Raw genomic sequence first — 22336 nt, 5'->3', positions numbered from 1 at the left:
AGGTTATAGAACTGTTAATACAGACATTTCAATCTAAATACAGCAGATATAGAAGACTGAAAAAAACACAAGTTCACTGACTAAAAATATCTTATTATTATTTTATTTATGTATTACAGATTGATTTATTTTCTTATTAATTCTTAATTTGTTTATTCATTTTTCATATTTTGTGTTAAAAAATAAAAATAAAGAGATTTGAGAAGATTGGAATTTTTTAACCATGCCTTTCTTGTGGAAAACCTAATGCGGCCCAGCCTCACCCAGACTCTGCCTGCAGCGGCCCCCAGCTAAATTGAGTTTGAGACCCCTGTCCTACACCATAAATCAGTAAGAGAGGGTACGACCTCTCTCATGGCCCCAAGTGGTGTGTGCATGCCAGAGCACTCTGGAAGGCACACAGAGTCTTTACAGACTACTAAGGATCGAACCTCTATCATTATGCAATCGATTATACAACTCTAAGCATATATGAGTAAATATTTCTAAGCATAAATGACAATCAACAATATAAACCTTACAGCTGGTTTTAATAACAGAATTCATTTGTTTCTCAAACGAGAAAGAGCTATCGAGAAACACTCCTAAATCTTGAGTTCTTAACTTTTCCAGTGGGCCAAGGTCAACATTATCTGCTAATGCTAAATAGGCTGCCGTTATTAACTAATGCTAATTTGACATGAATTAGCATTATGCACTAATGCTAACACTTACTTTTTTTAAAAATGTGAGTAGCTAATGCTAACACTATTTCCCTTAACTTTATAACAATGTGAACGGCTAATGCTAACACTCTTTTTCCTAGCATTATAACATCTGAGCTGCTAATGCTAAGTAGGCTGCCATTAGCACCTACGTCTAATTTAAGGCAAATACGCATTAGAACCTAATGCTCATATCGTTTTCCTTTGCTTTATAACAATGTGAGCAGCTACTGCTAAATAGCATTAGCTAATAACAGCAGTCTAATTTAATGCAAGTTAGCCTCATTTGCATTACAACGATGTGAGGAGTTAACGCTAAGTATGCTGCCATTAGTGGCTAATTCTAATTAGGGGTGAATAAATATTACCAGCTAATGCTAATATCGTATTCTCTTCCCTTTTAACAATGTGAGCAGCTAGTGCTAGGTAGGCTGATGCTAGCAGCTAATGCTAAAGCTAATTTAATGTAAATTAGCATCACATTAGTGAGGAGTTAATGCTAAGTAGACTGCCATTAGCAGGTAATGCTAATTTTAGGTGAATAGGAATTGGCAGATAATGCTAATACCATATTTTCTTGCTTTATAACAATGTGACCAGCTAATGCTATGTAGGTTGCCGTTATTAGCTAATACTAATTTGAGGTGAATTAGCATTATCCCCTTATGCTAACAATGTTTTTTCTTACTTTTTAACAATACAAGTAGCTAATGTGAACACTTTTTTTTTATTGAATTCTAATTTTTCCCTTGCGATGTGAAGAGTTAATGCTAAATAGGATGCCATTAGTGGCTAATTCTAATTTTAGATGAGAAAGCATTAGAAGCTAATGCTAATACCATATTTTCTTGCTTTATATCAATATTAGTAGGTAATGCTAAGTACGTAGCCATTATTAGCTAATGCTAATTTAGGTGAATTAGCATTATCCACTAATGCTAACACTGTTTTTGCCAACTCTTTTCCCTTGCATTATAACAATATGAGCAGCTAATGCTAAGAAGACTGCCATTATTAGGTAATGCTAATTATTATGTGTGTTAGCATTATCCGCTGCTGCTAGCAATGTTTTATCTTACCTTTTAACAATATCAGCAGCTAATGCTAACACTACTTTAATTTCAGTTAAACCTACTTAGCATTAATTAACTTCATTTAGCATTAAGAAGTTTTTGCTATAGGCTACCATTAGTGGCTAATGCTAATTTTAGATAAATAGAAATTGGCAGCTAATGCTAATACCATATTTTCTTGCCTTATAACAATGTGACCAGCTAATGCTAAGCAGGTGCCATTATTAGCTAATACTAATTTGAGATGAATTAGCATTATCCGCTTATGCTAACAATGTTTTTTCTTACTTTTTAACAATACGCCATTAGTGGCTAATTCTAATTTTAGATGAAAAAGGATTAACAGCTAATGCTCATACTGTTTGCTTTGTAAGAATGACAGCAGCTAATGATATGAAGTCTACCGTTATTAACTAATGCTAATTTGATGAGAATTAGCATTATCCGATAATGGTAACTCTTTTCCCCTGCATTATAACAATGTCAGGAGTTAATGCTAAGTAGACTGCCATTAGGGGCTAACTCTAATTAGGGGTGAATAATTATTAGCAGCTAATACTAATACCGTTTTCTCTTTTTCCTTATAACAACTTGAGCAGCTAATGCTAATTTGATGCGAATTAGCATTATATTAGTGAGCAGTTAATGCTAAGTAGGCTGCCATTATTAACTAATACTACGTTGACGTGAATTAGCATTATGCGCTACTGCTAATACTGTTTTCTCTTACTTATTAAAAATGATAGTAGCTAATACTAATACTCTTTTCCGTTGGGTAACAACAAAGTGAGGAATTAATGCTAAGTTGGCTGCTTTTAGCGGCTTATTCTAATTAGGGGTGAATAATTATTAGCAGCAAATGCTAATACCGTTTTCTCTTTCCTTATAACAATATGAGCAGTTAATGCTAATTTGATGTAAATTAGCATTATATTAGTGAGGAGTTAATGCTAAGTAGGCTGCCATTAGCAGCTAAAGGTAATTTGAGGTGAATAAGCACTAGTAGCTAATGCCAATACCCTTTTCTCTTGTGTTATAATGATGTGAAACGTTAATATTGTTCTCAAACAACAGAATGAAATATTGATTCTAACAGGGCCCATAAACAGCATTAGCTTAGCAGCATTAGCTTATCAGAGTCTCCATCATGGTCACACAAATCCTTAGCGGAGCAAAGTGGCCTACTTAGCAATAGCTGCTGTAGAAAGCAAAGGGAAAACAGTATTAGCATTAGCTGCTAAATGTGCACTTGAGAACAAATCTATTGTGAATTCAGCCGTGAATGTAGTGTTTCCAGTAAGCTTCCATTTCCAAATGTTAGCTGCTCCTGTCTGCCTCTTTGTCACACACACAGACTGAAATGATTCACAGCCTTGTTTCATCCTTCTGTCAGTGTCACTGACTGTCACTGTGACTGTGGACATACAGCATGGGAAACACACACATGGCTGATACTTGTATCTAAAGTTACAAAATGTTGTCTCTGTCCAAATATTACCTAACTGTAAGTCTACTTTTAATGAAACTCTCAACATGACTTATCAGTTATCATTAATGTTCCTGCAAACAGACTCCTTGAAGACCCCCTACATAAATATCCATGTACTATCCAGCTAGACTAGTGTGTCTGTCCCTGAAAATATTCCTGCATGTGTGATTGTTCATGTCTCATCTGCAGGAAACAAACAGGAAGTGAGTGAAAGACACAGGAAATGATTCCAGCTCTTCCTCCTATATCAGACATTCTCTCCATACCTGAGAGTGTCCAGTCTCCAGCCTGGATCCTTCAGTCCAGCCGACAGAAGCTTCATTCCTGAGGGACCTGGATGATTGTAGCTCAGGTCCAGCTCTCTCAGATGGGAGGGGTTGGAGGTCAGAGCTGAGGCCAGAGAAGTACAGCCTTCCTCTGTGATCAGACAGCCTGACAGACTGCAGACACACAAAACAACAATCCATCTGTTATCCATCTCTATAGCAGCATAACTAAGTGATGGTTCAGGGTCACCTGATCCAGCTCTAACTATAAGTTTTATCAAAAAGGAAAGTTTGAAGCTGATCGTCAAAGTAGAGAGGGTGTCTGTCTCCTGAACTCAAACTGGGAGCTGCTGCCACACCCAGTCCAACATAGCCAGGCTTTCTTTGCTGCTTTGACAAAACCTCAAATCCCAGTCAGAGATGGTGAGCATCATCACAGTGATGATCATTTCTCTGTAACCCAGGCTTTCTGCTTCAGGATCTGTGCACGCTCACAGAACAAGGAGACCTTTAAACATCATTTCACTAAATGGATGGACTGAGCTCAGCCTACAGATGAACTGGATAAATAAAGATTTGACCTCAGTGTGCTCAGTGTTCCTGTCTATTCCTAACATATTCCTAACATGATAGCTGCACTTTAGAGCTCTAAAACTGGAACTGACACATATTTAAACTCCACATGTTACTCAGTACATTCAGTTCTGACACTCGCCCACAGTCCAACAAAGGAAACATGGAGATCACATCAGTTTGTCACCAAAGTCTAATTATTCCAGAGGGCAGTGTTGATACAACTAAAGTTATTTTTAAGCAAAGTTGAGTTTTTTATTGTCGCAGTACTTCATGTCTGAAGTATCACTTAAATGCATTACACGCTGTTGATGGCAGCAAACAAACCACCCAAACAAACAGAGGTGGGAGGCTTGGGCAGACTACGTAGGATCAGCTTGTGGGAGGAGTCAGGATAAAACCAAAGAAAGACAAGCTAACAAACGCCACAGTGAAGTGAGTAGCTACAAACTGCAGGCCGATTAGTGTTGTTGAAGAAGTCGGTCTGAGGAACGTTCTTAGGATCAACAAATGACGGCATGTATGAGCCTCCCTCAAGACGCACCATCACAAGAAGAACACATGAGCTGTAGAAAAAGGAGAGACTATGAAAGCCACGGCGTTACAACGTGCACCAGCTGTTGGTCTCTCTGGAGACTACTGGGCGTGGCTGGGTAACCATGGTTACTTGGGAGTTACAGTACATGATATTAATGAAGAGTGGGAGCTGCGTTCTATAGCAAACAATTTGTTATGAGGTAATCAGCTGATCTTAGTTTAACCGGAAGCCCTTCACAATAATTGCAATGCCTTTATTTTGTACAACTACCATCAGTTCGTCTGTACTGATGGTAACTTAAAGTCACACTAATGTCGTTTAGTTTCTATAGTTTATGTAGTGGAAGTATACTACAGTACCCTGATCACTGATAGGACAGATTTATGTAGATATACACCTTTGTGTTTAACATTACTGCATTATAGTACTGTGATCTTTGTCCTTATATATGGCTATATTAGCTATACTGATGTACGTACATATAACTGGATATGTAACTTATCTATTCATCTTATTTGTCATGTATTTGTATTGTGTACTTCCTTTTTGTAAGAAACCACACACATGATCACAGCCGCAAGAATCAATCAGTGAAAGAATAAAGTGTCTCAAACCAAACCTTAAGCTCTTTATTCCACATGCTGGGATCATTTGGCCTTCAGTGGTGTTCTGGCTGACACACCGGAGTGACCAGAGTGCTAAAGAGTGAATCGGACACACCAGTGTCATCTCTGATATCTCCACTACATTTAATCGTCCTTCAGCTTGTGGCTGCCGTTAGCTGGTCTGCTAGTTAGCTGATTTGCTATTTAGCCGGTGTGCTAGTTAGCTGGTGTGCTAGTTAGCCAGTGTGCTAGTCAGCTGGTGTGCTGACCAGCGAACCAGTAGGTTACAAGATGAGCTTGTCTGTCTGATGAGCCAGCTCTCTCTGTCTTGGTCATTTTGTCCTTGGGCAAAACCTAACCTACCACTACAACTGTAGCTTACCTCCACCAGTGTGTGAATGTGAGAGTGAATGAATACAGGGAGTGCAGAATTATTAGGCAAATGAGTATGTTGTCCACATCATCCTCTTCATGCATGTTGTCTTACTCCAAGCTGTATAGGCTCGAAAGCCTACTACCAATTAAGCATATTAGGTGATGTGCATCTCTGTAATGAGAAGGGGTGTGGTCTAATGACATCAACACCCTATATCAGGTGTGCATAATTATTAGGCAACGTCCTTTCCTTTGGCAAAATGGGTCAAAAGAAGGACTTGACAGGCTCAGAAAAGTCAAAAATAGTGAGATATCTTGCAGAGGGATGCAGCAGTCTCAAAATTGCAAAGCTTCTGAAGCGTGATCATCGAACAATCAAGCGTTTCATTCAAAATAGTCAACAGGGTCGCAAGAAGCGTGTGGAAAAACCAAGGCGCCAAATAACTGCCCATGAACTGAGAAAAGTCAAGCGTGCAGCTGCCAAGATGCCACTTGCCACCAGTTTGGCCATATTTCAGAGCTGCAACATCACTGGAGTGCCCAAAAGCACAAGGTGTGCAATACTCAGAAACATGGCCAAGGTAAGAAAGGCTGAAAGACGACCACCACCGAACAAGACACACAAGCTGAAACGTCAAGACTGGGCCAAGAAATATCTCAAGACTGATTTTTCTATGGTTTTATGGACTGATGAAATGAGAGTGAGTCTTGATGGGCCAGATGGATGGGCCCGTGGCTGGATTGGTAAAGGGCAGAGAGCTCCAGTCCCACTCAGACGCCAGCAAGGTGGAGGTGGAGTACTGGTTTGGGCTGGTATCATCAAAGATGAGCTTGTGGGGCCTTTTCGGGTTGAGGATGGAGTCAAGCTCAACTCCCAGTCCTACTGCCAGTTTCTGGAAGACACCTTCTTCAAGCAGTGGTACAGGAAGAAGTCTGCATCCTTCAAGAAAAACATGATTTTCATGCAGGACAATGCTCCATCACACGCGTCCAAGTACTCCACAGCGTGGCTGCAAGAAAGGGTATAAAAGAAGAAAAACTAATGACATGGCCTCCTTGTTCACCTGATCTGAACCCCATTGAGAACCTGTGGTCCATCATCAAATGTGAGCTTTACAAGGAGGGAAAACAGTACACCTCTCTGAACAGTGTCTGGGAGGCTGTGGTTGCTGCTGCACGCAATGTTGATGGTGAACAGATCAAAACACTGACAGAATCCATGGATGGCAGGCTTTTGAGTGTCCTTGCAAAGAAAGGTGGCTATATTGGTCGCTGATTTGTTTTTGTTTTGTTTTTGAATGTCAGAAATGTATATTTGTGAATGTGGAGATGTTATATTGGTGTCACTGGTAAAAATAAATAAATGAAATGGGTATATATTTGTTTTTTGTTAAGTTGCCTAATAATTCTGCACAGTAATAGTCACCTGCACACACAGATATCCCCCTAAAATAGCTCAAACTAAAAACAAACTAAAAACTACTTCCAAAAACATTCAGCTTTGATATTAATGAGTTTTTTGGGTTCATTGAGAACATGGTTGTTGTTCAATAATAAAATTATTCCTCAAAAATACAACTTGCCTAATAATTCTGCACTCCCTGTAGTGGGATTGTAAAGGGTCTTTGAGGGTCTCGAAAAGCGCTATATAAATGCAATCCATTATTATTATTAAGAGCATCTTTAGGCCTGACTGTGCTCATCCTTCCTCCAACCTCTCCTTACCAAAGATGACAACTACATCAGTATTAGCTCAATAACAATTTCTGCAATTCAATTGTGGACATTCATTTTTAAACCTTGTGTAAAACGATAAAACCTCAAAGTCTGAGCATTATTCTTTGTGCAAACAGCTCTTGCAGGTTCCCCCGGACTTAGGTTATTTTTATTATTTAATTACTTTCCTTTAAGCAGCTGTTCAGGCTACTAAACTCATCCCAGAAATAACAAGTGACACCATTAATAGTAGAGGTGGGAATCACCATACAACTCGCGATACGATATTATCACAATACTTAACGCACGATACGATATTATTGCGATTTTTTAAAATATTTTGCGATATTTAAATTCTGCACATAAAGGTAAACTTTATCAATATTCATTTTATCTAATATCAAAGTCTCACACTCAGTCTTTCTCTCATTTCAGTCAGTTTTATTGTTGACAAACTGAACGGTTTGTATTACAGTCTAGTCCAACTTAACTGAATGCAACCATCTGGTACAATTATAGCTATTCTGAACTATGCAATTTATGAAAACTATGCAGCCCCTTCAGCAACTGAAGAATTTGAAAGTAAATTTTAAAAAATATATAATTTTACATTAAATAAAAAAGTTTCAAACTTAATTAAAATTAAACATGTCTTAAATTAAAATAAGTAAACTGTCATGTTTATTGCTGCCAAAAAAAAAAGTTAAACACATTTGGACAGTGAAGGAATGTCAGGATTGTTGCTCAGAAAAAGGATCAACATGCTCTGAAGTCAACATGCTCTGACTCCAGAGCATGTTGACTTCAGAGAAAAAATTGTTTGTAACAAAATATCGATTTCTGCTGTCCCTGTATCGATACATTATTAGCAAACAAAATATCACGATACTACACAGTATCGATTTTTTCCCCCACCCCTAATTAATAGTGGAGCTAACTTTAACAGGTGAAACTGATTTGACCTATAAGGCTACTGCAGTTACTTCTTATCAGGTTTAGTAGGGAAGACATCTGGATGAGGTAGTTAGTAGTATGTAGTTAGTACCGGGCGAGTCCCCTCCCCCACATCGGCACCAGAACCCTGTATTATCTACAGGGTAAGACTGCCTGTTTTATCAAACTATGGCCATTACTACTGTGATCATTTGCAGCCCAGTGTGCCGCTCTCTCTGCTGGGATGAACCACTGGAGCTCACCCAGTCATCCCTTTCTTTCTCTCAAGAAGAAGTGAAATAAATATATTTATTATGTTACGAGTCTAATATTCTTTAAATCAAACTGTAATGAATAAATCAAGCAAGAAGATTTGGTGGCTCCACGTGTTGTAGAAGAAAAGATAAACATCTCATTTTGAGAAATCAGCCTTTAAAATTAAGTACTGTGAATAAAAAACAAACAGCGAGCCAATCAGCAGTCGCCAATATCCTCCTAATTTCATTCACAAAGAAATCAAATATATATATTATGGGCCCAAAGGAGCCTAAATCTTTAAATTAGGCAGTACATGAAGTATTTTTTTAAATAAACAGAGACATGACTATAACAACTTTTAGTAATTATGAGTCCAATTATCCACTCAAATGTAAATAAAAGTTCACTTGACAGCTGTAAAAGTTACCTGTTTATACAATAATATAAATCACATTTCAAATGATCATCTGTGGAAAAGTTTGAATCCTGACCTGAGAGTTTCCACTGCACACTGTGAACTCTTTAGTCCAGCGGACAGAAGCTTCACTCCTGAATCCTGCAGGTCAGAGTTACTCAGGTCCAGCTCTCTCAGACTGGAGGACTGGGAGCTGAGGACTGAGGACAGAGCTTCACAGCTTCTCTCTGACAGGTTACAGCCACCCAGTCTGAAAAATAAAAGACAATCTATAAAACAAGTACTCATGTAGAGTTTGTTAATACATTTCACAACATTAAATGTTGACTTTCTATTTTTAAAGAAAACATAAAGATACTAAGATACAACATCATATGTATGAACTTTAATTAAGAATTCTAAAAACAAACTGTTCCCTGATCTGACCTCAGAGTATTCAGTTTACAGTTTAAACGTTGTAGTCCAGCAGACAGAAGCTTCACTCCTGAATCCTGCAGCTTTCTGATACTCAGGTCCAGCTCTGTCAGACTAGAGGACTGCGAGCTGAGAACTGAGGACAGAGCGTCACAGTTTTCCTCTGAGAGTTCACAGATGTTAAGTCTGAAGATAAAAACATGAATAAAGATTGTTGTTAAAGTGTAATCAAGGTGCAATAGCTTATTGTCTTGTGCTGAGCAGGTTAGTAAAACTTCTGTTTAACTTTGAAATGAATAAAAATGCTATGAAACAAGGATAACTGGATAAAGACATAAACAAAAACAAACATCAAACACATAAACAAACAGAACTAAACATAATACAAATTGATCTGACCTCAGAACATTCAGTTTGGCATGTGGACTCTCCACTGCAGCAGACAGAAGCTTTACTGCTGAAGCCTTCAGGCTGTTGGTACTCAGGTCCAGCTCTCTCAGACTACAGGACTGGGAGCTGACCACTGACAACAAATTTTCACAGCCTTCCTCTGAGACGTTACAGCTGCTCAGTCTGAGAGAGAAAGGAAAAAAACAAAAAAAACAAACAATATATGTGATCAAATTAAATTTGTTTATATGTTGAACCCTTTTTTTTTAAAATTTATTTAAACCTATGAGACTATGAGTGCTACCAGTCCAGTGCACATGATTGGTACCTTGATGGTACCTTGCTCAGGGGTACCACAAGGTAGCTATTCGGTGGATTCGACCCCTGACCTTATGATCATGGGGCGACCACTCTGCCTACTGAGCTAATAATTCTGTGTACACTGTCATACAATATTAACTAAAACAATTATTTTAGAAAATTTTAGTAATTCAATAATCATGCTCATTACCTGTGTATTGTGAATAACACTGGATTTTAAACACTAGCTGTATAAAACTCTTCCTGTTAAAGGTGTGTATAAAGGAGATGAGCTGAAATGCAGACTTCATGGAGAATGTTTGCTGTCAGCATATATCAAAGACAAAGCAGAGATCCATCCAGTCTCTTCCACTAAGCCCACAGAGGGACAGACAACCACTCTCACTCACACCTGCATGAAGTTTAGATCACCAGGTAACCTAACTGCATGTCTGTGGACAGTGGGAAGAAACTGTAGAGGACCCAGAGTGAACCCACTGTAATTCTGTGATAACACTGGTTATGGAAGCCTTACAGTTACATATGGTTACTGACAAGAAACACGACCTTAGAGGCAATTTCAGTAATGAAGACCGAGTTTCTCCCTCCATACAGGATGAAAACATGACAGCACAGCAGAGATTTATATTTAAAAAGGGAGAGTGTGCACTGAAAGTGAGATACAAACTTGAACTTAAATTATGAACATCAGAAAAAGATGTAGGTGAAGTCTGGCAGGTGAAGTTTGTGCTTTAGAATAAAACAACCAAACTCCTGGAGTTGGAGACAAATGAACAAGCTGAGGATAATAAACCTGTCAGAGGGGCTGAAGCATCAGAGCTCATGTTCTTATAGGCTGGGTCTGGATTGTCCTTTGATAAGAGTTACAGAACAAAGTGTGTTTTAGAAATGCTGGAGTGAAACATTAAAACTACCATATATTTACCGAGTGACTGATGATCATTTAATTTACTATTTTAAAAAAATGTTACAGTGCTCTTTGAACTCAGCATTTCTGATTTATTTCCCATGATTTTAACAATGAAGCGATGACAACATGTTTACTCACAGAGCTTTGTTGGAGGCTTTGACCACTGGCAGCATTCTCAGAAGAGCCTCCTCTGAAGCAGAGTATTTCTTGAAGTCAAACTCATCCAGATCTTCTTCTGATGACAGTAAGATGAAGACCAGAGCTGACCACTGAGCAGGAGACAGTTCATCTGTGGAGAGACTTCCTGATCTCAGGGACTGTTGGATCTCCTCCACTAGAGAACGATCATTCAGTTCATTCAGACAGTGGATCAGATTGATGCTTTTCTCTGCAGACAGATTCTCACTGAGCTTCTCCTTGATGTACTGGACTGTTTCCTGATTGGTCAGTGAGCTACTTCCTGTCTGTGTCATCAGGGCTCGTAGGAGAGTCTGATTGGTCTGCAGGGAAAGACCCAGGAGGAAGCGGAGGAACAAGTCCAGGTGTCCATTTGGACTCTGTAAGGCCTTGTCCACAGCACTCTGGTAGAAGTGTTTCTTTGCAGATTCTCCTGTTTCAGACTTCTTGGATGTTGTTTGTTGTTGTTCCAGCAGATTGAGTCCAGAGTTGATGAAGGTCAGATGGACATGAAGAGCAGCCAGAAACTCCTGAACACTCAGATGGATGAAGCAGAACACCTTGTCCTGGTACAGTCCTCTCTCCTCTTTAAAGATCTGTGTGAACACTCCTGAGTACACTGAGGCTGCTCTGATATCGATGCCACACTCTGTCAGGTCTGATTCATAGAAGATCAGGTTTCCTTTCTGCAGCTGATCAAAAGCCAGTTTTCCCAGAGACTCCATCATCTTCCTGCTCTCAGGACTCCAGTGTGGATCTGTCTCAGCTCCTCCATCATACTTGACCTTCTTCACTTTGGCCTGAACCACCAGGAAGTGGATGTACATCTCAGTCAGGGTCTTGGGCAGCTGTCCTCCCTCTCTGGTTTCCAGCACATCCTCCAGAACTGTAGCAGTGATCCAGCAGAAGACTGGGATGTGACACATGATGTGGAGGCTTCGTGATGTCTTGATGTGGGAGATGATCCTGCTGGCCTGCTCCTCATCTCTGAATCTCTTCCTGAAGTACTCCTCCTTCTGTGGGTCAGTGAACCCTCTGACCTCTGTCACCATGCCAACACAGTCAGGAGGGATCTGATTGGCTGCTGCAGGTCGTGTGGTTATCCAGAGGCGAGCAGAGGGAAGCAGTTTCCCCCTGATGAGGTTTATCAGCAGCACATCCACTGAGGTGGACTTTCTAGGGTCAGTTAGGATTGTAGTTTTGTGGAAGTCCAGAGGAAGTCGACACTCATCCAGACCATCAAAGATGAACACAACCTGGAAGTCTTCAAAGCTGCAGATTCCTGCTTCTTTGGTTTCAGTAAAGAAGCGATGAACAAGTCCCACCAAGCTGAACTTTTCCTCTTTCAGCACATTCAGCTCTCTGAAAGTGAATGGAAATATGAACTGGATGTCCTGGTTGGCTTTGTCTTCAGCCCAGTCCAGGCTGTATTTCTGTGTTAAGACTGTTTTCCCAATGCCAGCCACTCCCTTTGTCAGCACTGTTCTGATTGGTTCGTCTCTGCCAGGTGAGGCTTTAAAGATGTCTTCTTGTCTGATGGTTGTTTCTGGTCTGTCTGGTTTCCTGGATGCTGTTTCAATCTGTCTGACCTCATGTTCATCATTGACCTCTGCAGTCCCTCCCTCTGTGATGTAGAGCTCTGTGTAGATCTGATTCAGGAGGGTTGGGTTTCCTGCTTTAGCGATGCCCTCAAACACACACTGGAACTTCTCCTTCAGCTTAGACTTAAGGTTACGATGACAAACAGCAGCTGGAAGTTCTGAATAATAATAATAAAAATACAACTTTAACAATCACATTTTACAAAATGCTGATGACAATTTCTGACCCACTGAGAAATGACTGAACACACTGGTGTCACAAGTGTCTCATTTATCCAGCAGCTTAAATCTTTAGATAAATCCTCTTACGTCTCTGCAGACGGTCAGCCAGCTCCTCCTGCTTCATTCTCCTCAGGAAGTCCACTGTGATCTTCACAAATGCCTCTCTGCTGTTTCTCCTCTGCTCATCATCCTCCCTCTGAAACTCCAAGCACTGGGGCTTATTTGGATTCAGAGCCTTCTGGATCTTCTTCAGCTCGTTCTTCACAAAAGTGATGATGTTGTCCTCCAGCAGCTGGAACAGAATACTTTATGAATGAGCCACCACTCTGAACTTTAGTCCACACAACGTCCACTTCTTTACGATCAAGGGGCATATCATCCACGACCTCTTCACCAATTATAGGTTTGACTTTATCTGATTAACTGAGACTTTGTCCACAACTCCATGATCCCAAAACGTTGATGCTGTTCATATGAATGCAGCGATTTCAGTGGGAGAAACATTTCACTGGTGTTCAGAGCTGAACTACCAACAGGTTGATGATCAAAGCCAGAAACTTGGAGATGTTTCTGGTGACTGAGTTGATCGTACAGACAACTGGTCTTAAAGGTTCACTCTGTTTACACATACAGATCAGTATTTAAGGTTTGACTCTCATCATCCACTGGAGCACAAACTGGGCGTCATCAGGACACTACAACACAGAACAAACACCATCCCCACAGACACAGCAGCCAGCGAAGCAGAAGAACTTCACATCAAGAAGGTCCTGAGGAAATGTGAACGCTGGTTTGAGGGCGGAGTCAAGGAGGCCATTTATGTGAAAAGGAAAGACCATCTCTGAATGGAGGAGGGGCCTAAGGGTACATTTGTCACCATCTTACATGCTGTGATTGCAGCCATTCCCCAGCTCTCTGTGAACTGGACTCATGACCATTGATCAACAACCATTGATCAATGGTCCTGACAATATGCGTACCAATGATCAATGAACTGACCTCCCAGCCCATTGTTCCTTCAGTGGGCTGGTTTCAGTCATACAAATGTCCTGTTTATAAGATTGAAACCTGCAGTCAGCTGAGACTGAAGAAGTCACCTGATGATGATGAAACGTTTCTCCCACTGAAAACATCCAGATGAACAGAATCAAGCTTTTTGGGATTTACGTACCTGGATGATTGAGCATCAAGACACAACTCTGTGACTTTTCTCAGATGAATAAATCCTCTCCTCCAGCTTTGTTTACATCTACCAGCCCTGTGGCGCTGCCCAGGGACAATAATCTATGTGAGAGGTGGAAAGTCATACAGGTGTCTGCTCCTGCCTTCAGTTATTTTATCTACTGTGTGTCAACTGGCTGAACCTCCAACTGTCTACTGTCTCCCTAAACTCAACAATGACTTAGTGATCTATCCATTCTCTGACCAAAGACATCCTGCTGCAGGAGGTTAACATAGCAGCCAATGATGATCCCACTCACTGTGAACAACACATTTGGACCTGATTTGCTGCTCTGGTTCACACGTGAGCTTCCACTGCTGCTGTCACCAACTTGAGAGGCTCTACAGAAAAACTGGACTTGTCCATAAAAATCATAAACTACATTACAAGAACAGCATTGCTCAATCAACTCTAATTACTACTGACATGTTATCTCTTCTAACTAAGGTACAGACACTCAAACTTGCTGCTTTCAGTGAGAAGTCAAATGTCTGAATATGAGCTGGAAGCTGCTGAGAGTCCTCCTCCTTCCCGTGGGGTTTACTTTCTCTACTACTTTCACTATAAACACGCCCCTTTCATGCACCTGCAGAGGGCCACCAGCAGATGGAGCTGTCTTAAACAAATCCACTTGGATAGTTAGCTGTAGATGACTTTATCAGTATGATTGTAGGACTTTGAGTTATTCTTCAGATTTATTTAAACTCTTATATTGTGCACAAGTGTTGAGCGACCCATAATTTCTCTGTACTTTTCTTAAGAGCAGCCAGACTTTCAGCTGGTTTTTCTTTTTTTAAGAGCTCAAAGTTATTGAAGAAACAGTTATTCAGCTTCATTCCCACTGATCTCGACTACAAACTGTTTCACTTTGGTTTTTGTTTAAAGCCTCGATGTTTAAAACGTTTCCCTGTGATCACATTTGCACCGTCTGATTTCAAAGTTTGTTTCTTTTGGTCATTTAGTCCACAGAGTCCTTGGTGTTCTGAAAGGGACCTATAAATAAATGCATTATTATTAATAATAAAGTAGTTGTTGTACATGTACAGACCATAAATATGGAGTCCAGCTGTGTTTGATGCTGCTGGGCAGACTGACCACTGGGAACCTCTGAGCTCTGCTGGTCCACTCTGTGGAGGAACCATGAAGGATTAGATCAACACAGGATAAAGATCCAGGAGTTTCTGCTCAAATAACTTCATCTGAATCAAGTCTGTCAAGTTTTAGACTCTCAGATTCTGAAGATATATTTTCTGTTTTCTATGAACTTTCTTTCATCAGTGATGGAAGTGATGATGCTGCAGAAGCTCAGAGGAAACTTTGAGTAAACTGTGATGAACCATCAACTAATGCTCTCAGGAGGCCACATGTCCCTGAATGTAACTGTGCAGTAGATTCATCGAGTGTTTGAAACCTGACCACTTCCATATGTTTTCATTCTAACACAAGAAGTCCTTTTCTCATTGCTTTGATTTGAGTTTTCATTTGAGTTTTCTGAGTCTCGTATTTGGAGTCGAGTCTAATCAATGATCTGACAGAAGAACATTAAAAAGGATTTAGCAGTGCTGTCAAAATTAACATGTAGGGTTAGGGGTTCATCTGTTATCATGATTAACATGATAAAAACCTTTAACACGACACATCTGGATGCAGAACGACTCAAAATCCCTGAAATGTTTCTATCAACGCACTTCGGGCAGTTTGTCCAAGTAGAGTTACCTTTGCACACGTGCAGATGTGCAGCACATCTGTTAGTGACGGCAGCTGAACCAATCAGCTCAATATGGAAGATGATAAACACACACTGACCTCTCGATGGAAAGTTTGAGCATTAAAAAAATAACAAGGCGGACCAGCCGACCAACATGAAGGACTCTGCACATCGTGACAGAAGGAATTTTCTTTTCACCGAAGCACTTCCAGCTTAAAATATCACAACGATGCAAAGCACTGATGACACAACTGCCAAGTGGACAAACTGCAGACCTGTTAGTGTTGTTAATAACATAGTTTTGGTTCCTCGTGTCAAAGACTTGAAGAAGAGTGACAGAGAGTGTTAGACTGCTGCAGGATCAGTGCCACCTCCACAGACCTGTGAAGAAAATGATTGTTTGACAGATGGGCTCAGATTCAGGATCAGCTGAGGAGTTTGTGGCTGACAGAATCCTGCAGGTACAGAGCAGAGCCCATCATTAGCATGCAGGACTGTCCCTGGGGGGGTCGGCTCATTCAGGAGGTTAATCAATGTTTACATGTTCAATAAACATGTTAAGTGTGTAAATTTGCCCTTTTCTCTCGAGTCTGTTTGCTCATGAAATGAACTTTGATTCGTTTACATTAAAAATGATGTTTAATGGTGATTAATCCAAATTAATCCACAGTAACCCTGTGATGAGTCTGATTAAACATTTTCATTAACAGCAGTAACATAGATTATATATTATTATATATTAGTGCACACTTAGCTTTTAGTATATATGTTTGTTACAAAGTTGTATTTACAGCAGAGAAGCTGAGTTAAAGACTGAAAACTATTCAAAGTCTCTTTGAATTGAAGCGTTTAACATTCTTTGTGTTTATTCTGCATTGACTTCATTGTCCTATTGCTGCGTGAGGGTTTTATTGTAGATTTTGTGCGTGTACACTTTTGACCACGAAGGTGTTGAAAGGGCGTAAAACAGTTGGAGGCACCAGAGTGAACATTTATCTCTGTGTCTCAAACACACACACGTGTATTCAAAGCCTCGATTTGTTCATATTTCATCTGTTGTGTTTTTATCTTCAGCGTTTTCAGTGTTGCTGCATTTACACCAAAAATGTTTCCATTGATGAATCAGATTGATTTGAATGTGTTTCATCCATACAAATCCCTCCCTGGTGGTCACATGACTCTATAACATAACAGGAGTCATGTGACAAGAGTTTCATGCTGTAAAATGTCAAAATGGTTGAATGTGGTGGAGTAAAAATGTGAGATGTCAACTACTTTTCTTCAATATGAAATGTTTGCAGGGCCTGACAGGAAGTGGACGGACGCTCTGATCACTTCCTGTTTGCTGAAGTGGGTTTTCAGTTGTTTAGAAACCAAAGGCTTGTTTTAAAAGACAGTTTAAATGGGACTGAGGGAACGACGTGTTTGTAGTTTATATCCAACAACATCGAGCAGTTTAATCAAAGAGTTCATGTTGCTAACAGCTCACCTCTCTGCAGCAGACACAGGCTGGACTTTAAAATAAATGGGGTGATCTTTAGACCCGTCACTCTGTAAGGACACAGAGCTGGGTGGAGGTCCAGGCTGGTTCCTGTGAATAATGATGGAGCAGTGATGTGAGTGCTGAGCTGTGACATGGAGAAGAGTCATGGACAGTTAGAGATGGTCATCTCACCTCTGAGCTTTGGTCTGGCTCTCATGTTCCCCACACAGAGTGCTTTTAGAGGGAGGGGCTCCCTCCTCTCTGTCCTCACACTGATCCATGCTGCTCAATTCAGCTCACACACACTTTCTACCTGCAGAGGAAACACAAATCATTCATGTGCACATCAGCTGAAATCCTCCTTTCATCATGTGTGCTGTCCAAATATCAGCTGCTTCTTTCCTGCTTCATCTCAGTGTCAGCTGGATGCAGTCAGACAGCAGTGTGAGGCAGAGGAAGCTGCCATCAGCTGCTCTGCTATCAGTCCACTAGATGGAGCCTGAAGCACACACGATGCATTCACTGACACACACTGATTCACTGTGACTGGAAGCTTCAGTCAGTCCAACACGTGTGAACAACAGTTTAAACGTTTCAGCTGATCCAGGATTCAAAGAGGATCAGCAGAGTTAAAGCTTCACACTAATTCTTGCTGCTGAGTTTGCAGAGAACTGCACACACACTGATTCACTGCTAATGAGAAGCTTCTTCCATCCAGTAATTCATCATCCATCAGCTCTGCTGCTGCTCTCAGTCCTGGACTCTGATCACACACTAAAAGCAGCTTTTTAACTCGTGTCTGTAAGAACTCTTAGCTTTAGCTTAGTGTTAGCTTAGCTTTAGCTTAGTGTTAGCTTAGCGTTAGCTTAGCGTTAGCTTAGTGTTAGCATGCTGTGTGCTAGCTCAGCGTCAGAGCTCTGCAGGTGTCTCGTGTGTAAATATTAATCACAGTGACAGTAAAGGAGGTAAAGGGCTGTGACGTCATCACGTACGCTGCGTCCTCTGTGGGCTCTGAGTGAACTCAAAGTACAAACTACAAGTACACAAACACGAACGTAGCTCAGAGTGGCGGACACACTCGGCCTCGTTGGTCCAGCTGTGAGTCCGTTACCGTGAACTATGGAGCGGCAGATTTGTGCTGAACTAAGCTGCACACAGCTGATGTTAGCCAGGAAACATTACACACTGACTTTAATGGAGAGACCGGAAATACAAACACACACAGTTTGTTGTGTGAAGAAATCAAACACGAGCTGAACAAACAGTAAAGTTCCTAAAGACAAACTGTTAAAGGAGGAAACAAAGCAAACTTACAGTTTCTTCACACCAACAACAAGCTCCACTCCACACCTGGACACTAAACACGGACACACAGGTGAGCTGCTTCCTGGAAGGAGGCGGGGCTCCACCTGAAACTCAGCACAGGTGGGAGGGGCTCAGCTCTGTGTGTGCTGATGTGTTAACTTTAAAAATATGCCGTCTGACTGCTCAGACTGAGTCAGAGTAAAGTTCACATGCTGACGTGTGGAGACATGAAACCTTGTTGTAGCTGCAGGTGTGAACACACTGATCCCAGATCAGCTCTGCTGTATTTGTAACATGAACATTTCTGCTGCAAAGCTTCAAATGTTCAGCATGTTTCTCTGTTTCCAGTCTATAGATCCAGTCACACTTTCTACCTTCACCTGTGCAGTAAAGACTGAGAGCAGAGCTGAAAGCAAGCGTCCAATCAGTGAGCAGCATCAACACCTGAGCTTCATTCAGACTCTGTTATTGAAGATGTTGTTGGTACAAAGTTCATCTGCTGCTCACATGAATCCATGAAAGATTTATTTCACTGAATGTTTCTTCAAAGCTCATTTCAACCTGTTGAAGTCATGAATGAAAGTGCAGACTGAGAGTGGATCACATGATGTTTGAGGTGTGTCATGTGACATGTTCAGTATTGTCACACATGTCTAGATTGTCCCTGATATCATAACTGCTCAAACACTGATGATTATATTTGAAGAATTATTCCTGATGGCAGCAAAGTTTGAATGGAGCTCTCTGTCTGTGCTGATTTGTCGCCCTCTGGAGGTCAAAGCACAAACTGCATGATGTCACTGTAACCACCACAGTGACAGGAAGTGTTTTTATGACTGAAACACTGAAATGATGCTAACGGCTGTCGTTAGGCTCACTGACAGCAGTGCTGATGTGTTCATGTCAAACACTGGCTCAGGTCAGACTCCTTCATCCTTCTCCAGCGTGAGGCCGCCCTCAGACCCACAGGAGCTCTGACCTTTGACCTCCTGACCCTAACCATTTTAGTCTTGTTGCATCTGCAAATCCATCCAAACTGTAGCCGAGCAAAAGAAGCTGGAAGTTGTTCTATGAATGATGTTGTTGAAGGAGCTTGGAAAGAAAAGCGTCTGGACTTCTTTAAGTTGCTTGAAGAGGGACATGGACGTCTTAACGCCCACTTACATCCTGGGACATTTGATCACAGGAAATCACATGATGGGGTGGGGCTAGATCTCACAATGGGTTCACCCAAAACCTTGGCTGATTGTGACCCACACCCGTTCTCACACCGTGGCTCGTGTGATTAGGTAGAGGATCAACAGGGGCTCCGTGTCCCTGAATTTAAACTGAATCTAAACACACCGTGCACAATGCCAAGTTAGATAATGGTTAAAAGAACAAGATAAGAATAAATAAAAAGATAAAATAAGGATAAAAAATAACTTAAAAAAATAAAATAAAAAGATAAATAACTGCAAATAAGTACAAATAAGTAACTGAAGACACGTGTGGTCTGCAGATGTCGATGTACATGGATGTACATGGAGTTTAATGTGCAAAATGAACTTAGTGTGCAAAGTGACCTGATGTGCAAACTGCAGTTTGAGGTCGGTCAGCTGTTCAGGAGTCTGATAGCAGTGGGGAAGATGGAGTTGTTGAGTCTGGATGTTCTACATTTCACACTTCTGAACCTTCGTCTCGAGGGCAGAGGTGTGTCTCTCCTCTGGACTCTGTGATGGTAGCTGCTCTGCAGAGAGGGCAGCGGGGTCCTGATGATCTTCTCCACAGTTGTTATCACTCTCTGCAGGCGTTTGCGGTTTGCAGTAGTGCTGCCGTACCATGCAGTGATGCAGCTGGTCAGGCTGCTCTCCACAGTGCAGCTGTAGAACCTGCTGAGGATCTTGGCCAACATACCAAATTTCCTCAGCCTCCTCAGGAAATACAGCAGCTGCTGAGCCTTCTTGACCAGCTGTGTGAGTTTGAGTCCCTCACTGACTCAAACTCCTTCAGTGACACTTGCAGCCTTGCAGATTAGTTTGCTGATCCTGATGCATCTCTGGAGCTGATGCTGTCCCCCAGCAGACAACAACAACATAGATGCTCTCACTAGTCCACTTTACCCTCTAATCACATCTCTGACATCTGCAGGTTGCTCCATAGAGACTCTTGTGCAATGCCAGGTGTTTGTGTTTGTCTGTAGGTACACATTAGATATGACCATAGACGCACACACACAAGTGAACACAGCAGCACAGATGGTTTCCACCTGCTTCCCTCTTTCTTCACACAACTGTGAGGATGATGAAGAGGTTTCAGGACGAGGTGGTCAGCAAGCACAGGATAAAGCAGGGCCATGAAACTCTCTGGTGCAGCAGATGTTTAATCAGACTCAGCTTTAGGCTTCTTTTCCCACCTGGCAGCAAAGTAACAGCTTCACTAATGTGAACAGTAACAATGTTAAACGTTTCTATATCTTCATATATTTTTATCTGTTGATGCTGCAGAATAAAGTCTGTTAACAGAGTGCAGGATGTGTAGAGCAGGTCCAGCTCTCCCTTTACTGTGTCCACTTTCATCAGCCCCTGTGAAGTGACACAGAGTGCATGTGTGTCTGTCAGCTGTTGTTTGTTGTGAAGGATGGAACAAATGAACACACACTTTTAGAGAAATCTGAAAAAGCAACACGTGCTTGGGCTCCTTCTGTGCTCGTCTTCATTAATGCTGATCTTTCTTTCCTGTTTGTTCTTTGGCACAAGCTTCAGTCTTTTCTCCCAGGGCTCCTTCACACTTAGAAACACACCTACATTCATTTATACACAAACATCATGAAACAAAGGCTTTGTAAAAGAGGACACGAGATCCTCTCTGAACAGCACATTCATATCAAACACAGGACTGAACAGGATATACTGAGTCTGTGCTGTTTTCATTGTTACTTGCTGAGTATTTTTCCAGTGTTTGAAATGTGACTCAAGTCTGATTCTTCTACTGTGTGTGAACTCTAAGCAGCTGCATTAAACAGCTGCTTTTCAAACCAGGCTCAATCCTATGACTCTGTGAATGTAAACTTTTGTCTCCTGCATGAATAACAATCCTTGATCTAGTCAGGACTGCAGTGCTCCTGTGATCCCAGCTTATAGATGGAGGCTAGCATGAGAGGCTCAGCAGCTAAAGCAGCACACCTGGGTCTCCCAGCCTATTAAAAGCAGCCCTTTGCTTCACCTGCTTCACTAAACATTATTATTATTATTTAAGCAGAGTGGTGTGATTCATGTAGGCATTGCTGTGTGACAGGAGGACTTTTCTTGAAACAGCTCGTGTGACGTGAGCTGACGTAAAAACAGTGATGTTAGCTTGATTCTCTTGGCTAAAACTATTTTAAAAAGAGGGTCAATCATGCAAATCTGCCAATAGAAGCCAAAGTTACAGCCCCTCAGAGTTTAAAGAGAAAAGGCCCGTTTCCAACACTCGGTTGTGCAAAGGGAAACAGGCCCACAGTGCCTGAGTGTGTGGGTAATTCTTCAAATAATATTCAAAAGCAAACATTTTTAAGCATGTAAATAAAATTCAATCATTTCTGCTCTTCAATACCTAAGAAATGAAAACTGGCAGATGGTCCCAAAATGTGAAGCGCCTGGCTATCTGTGCATTTAGTG

General features: G+C 41.1%; 1 protein-coding gene and 1 long non-coding RNA gene across 2 annotated transcripts in view; both read right to left on the bottom strand.

Moving 5' to 3' along the window:
- LOC143413758 (protein NLRC3-like) overlaps window positions 1-13354 on the bottom strand; it is a 97469-nt gene extending 84115 nt beyond the window's left edge. The window contains exons 1-2 of the mRNA XM_076877187.1: window positions 13328-13354; window positions 13068-13272 (exon numbers count right to left, since the gene is read on the bottom strand). Of these exons, the coding sequence (XP_076733302.1) occupies window positions 13068-13272; window positions 13328-13354 (232 nt within the window). The remainder of the gene's footprint in view (window positions 1-13067; window positions 13273-13327) is intronic.
- Window positions 13355-17443: 4089 nt separating this feature from the next.
- On the bottom strand, window positions 17444-18767 carry LOC143413599 (uncharacterized). Its single transcript, XR_013094206.1, has 3 exons — window positions 18708-18767; window positions 17586-17706; window positions 17444-17501 (listed from the first exon to the last, which is right to left on the bottom strand). It is a non-coding gene; the product is annotated as an uncharacterized LOC143413599 (long non-coding RNA).
- Between the last annotated feature and the right edge of the window lie 3569 nt (window positions 18768-22336).

Source organism: Maylandia zebra, linkage group LG2, assembly GCF_041146795.1.
Source record: "Maylandia zebra isolate NMK-2024a linkage group LG2, Mzebra_GT3a, whole genome shotgun sequence".
Taxonomy (NCBI): domain Eukaryota; kingdom Metazoa; phylum Chordata; class Actinopteri; order Cichliformes; family Cichlidae; genus Maylandia; species Maylandia zebra.
Note: the sequence above shows the minus strand (reverse complement) of the source record. Positions and strands in the feature narration are given on the sequence as shown.